The following is a 2,532-nucleotide window of genomic DNA, read 5'->3' as shown; positions in this document are numbered from 1 at the left end:
GTGAAATGTTACCTTTTAAATTAGTTAAAATTCTAGTTTTTAAATTGTTTTACATAAATAGCTATAATGGAAAGTAATAATAATAATGTTATTTTGCTTGTTGTTACATATTCTTCACTGAATAATTGTATTCCAATTATACAATATCTTTACGAAAAAGAAAAACTTAACATTGTGTTCCATTTTAGCAGTATACAGCGATATACATGTAATTCTTCATTATATGATTTTATGATCCTTTTTATCCCTTCAAATCTTTTTACTGAACCATCTGTTGAAATCTAATCTCAATAGTAACCGAGCCAAGTGTTCGCCACTAGGTTGCGCACGTACTCTATTCAATGTTTTCGTCAACCAATCCATTACGCTATCAAGTGTTTCGCATAATGTTTTGAGTTCTTCTTTTTCCGTTAAAAGCAAATTACCAACTTCCCACATGGATGCTTGTAAGATGAAATCATCGCACAGTCGTAGTAAAAGGTGTATCAGCTTGTTCACCTGTTAAAAATATTATATGAATACCAAGATAACAATGACAGAGTTCAAAATCAATCAAAGAATGATGTATGAAATGACGATTCGTCAAACCTGCGACAATTTGCATAAAAAAAATTTTTTAATTTTATAAATGATTCTAATGAAATTTACGGGATTTTTTTTTCCTGTTCCACTGCCTAGCAAAAAAGTTTGCGACATAACGTTAGCCAGAAACATCGAATGTGCCTTTTGTATATCTTCAAAATTTCGTGTGTTCTTCATGTTCGCTTCCATTATAGCATATTGACTTTCCATCACATCTACTTGTAAATAATACTGCAAGTTATCGACGATAAAAATCAAATTATTTCTTAATTGGATCACGCCGATGTCACTGCGAATATACATTTTGTTATAATAATTTTGGGTAGCAAAAATATTTCTTATAATAAATATTAAATATATTTACAAGTCTTTGTGATGCATGTGTTCACTCCAGAGATTCCACAACTCTATCTGGGTCTTTTTAACTCTCAACAGGAAGCGAAACAATGTATTGTAATCATTTAACGCTTCCGGATTAAACAACAGATGCAGCGGCCAGACAACCTTGTATTTCAATGTAATCATGCCCCATCCGCGTTTCTCTAAAATAAAAAAAATTCGTTCATCTTGTCTTTGAATATTTTAGAAAAATTTTGCAATGCAAATATGCACCATTAGGATCTTGTTTTTCGTTATCAAAGAGATCAGTGATATCCGTGTTGGCATCCTCGTTCTCAAAAGGTAGCGCAGGCACCACGAAATTAAAACTGTCGATAGCGCTTTCATCGTTTAGGTGTATCTTTCTCAGTGCCATTTGAAACGCAAGATTAATATCTCTAGATGTATGACTTGTTGGTGCCTTATTCAGAATGTGCGTCGTGAGCTTGATTAACTCTAAGAAAAGATCACCGCGTCCCATCAGGAAGAACTCTTTTACCAGCCTGAGTTGTTGCATCAGCTGCGCCTCTTCAACGGCAACATGCCACAAAAGTTCGGTCACGCACTGTTTCAATTCATTGATCGTGCGATCGAACTCAACAATGTTGAAAACTGACTTTGCCTGGAGATTCTGAAGTTTCCTAAAGTACTTGTACTCTTTATCGCCCCATACGGAATTTTCTGTTTTGGGTATCATGCTGAAATCTAAAGACATTTAGCTCTTCTTATTATATATAATAATTATTGCATATGGCTGCACTTATTTGCTTATATAATAATTATAACAAGATACTTTCCTTTTTAGATAATTAAAAATTACAATTTTTTTACCTTTTTTCTGTCGGGGATCATTTCCGAACATAATGACGGTCTGACCGATAGTCAAGATTTTATTTGCCAATGATGGCTTGATGTAAGATGGAAGCATGTCCATCTGTACATTGTAGTCCCACATATCAACATTGATCTTTTTATCATTTATTGATTCACGTGCATCAATGTTGTTCTTCCCATCCTCATGCATCAAAACTTTCTCGCAATCCGATATTTTTTGTATAAAAAATTCCCTGTAAGGATCTTCTAGATGCCCATATAAGAGCCAGCTTGTTAAATGCTTGTAAAAAACAATATGAACAGAATGGACCATCCTAAAAGCGAGTAGACAAGGTAGCATAAGGCAAACAGTGTCGAATTTCATTATAAATCTCTTACAATTCTAGAGTGACGTTGATCTCGGGTACGCCGGTATGCATACGCTGATGTAAGCATTGCAACAATTTACAACCATGGAATTTCTGTGTACGAATCTAAAACGAAAAAGTCAGTTGATAACATCTTTGTGTGTCAGCACATAAATTATAATATTTCATAATAGTAATTGTTGGATTCAATATACATTTAATCATAAAAATGCTTTGTGTCATTTTGATTATTATTTTATATATGATTACATACATTTCAAATCATATACAATATATATTTATTATTTGCTAAAACAAGCAAGATAATATAAAGTCATAACAAAAAAGAAATATATATATATATATATATATATATATATATATATATATA

At 32.3% G+C, this 2,532-nt stretch overlaps 1 protein-coding gene across 1 annotated transcript in view; it reads right to left on the bottom strand.

The window, feature by feature from the left end:
- Window positions 1-91: 91 nt before the first annotated feature.
- LOC105621401 (gamma-tubulin complex component 4) overlaps window positions 92-2,532 on the bottom strand; it is a 4,903-nt gene continuing 2,462 nt past the window's right edge. Inside the window, exons 4-9 of the mRNA XM_012202871.1 lie at window positions 2,173-2,267; window positions 1,792-2,108; window positions 1,195-1,665; window positions 947-1,124; window positions 649-871; window positions 92-498 (exon numbers count right to left, since the gene is read on the bottom strand). Coding sequence (XP_012058261.1) covers window positions 250-498; window positions 649-871; window positions 947-1,124; window positions 1,195-1,665; window positions 1,792-2,108; window positions 2,173-2,267 — 1,533 coding nt within the window. The 3' untranslated portion in view covers window positions 92-249. The remainder of the gene's footprint in view (window positions 499-648; window positions 872-946; window positions 1,125-1,194; window positions 1,666-1,791; window positions 2,109-2,172; window positions 2,268-2,532) is intronic.

Source organism: Atta cephalotes (assembly GCF_000143395.1).
Source record: "Atta cephalotes unplaced genomic scaffold scaffold00033, whole genome shotgun sequence".
NCBI classification, from domain to species: domain Eukaryota; kingdom Metazoa; phylum Arthropoda; class Insecta; order Hymenoptera; family Formicidae; genus Atta; species Atta cephalotes.
Note: the sequence above shows the minus strand (reverse complement) of the source record. Positions and strands in the feature narration are given on the sequence as shown.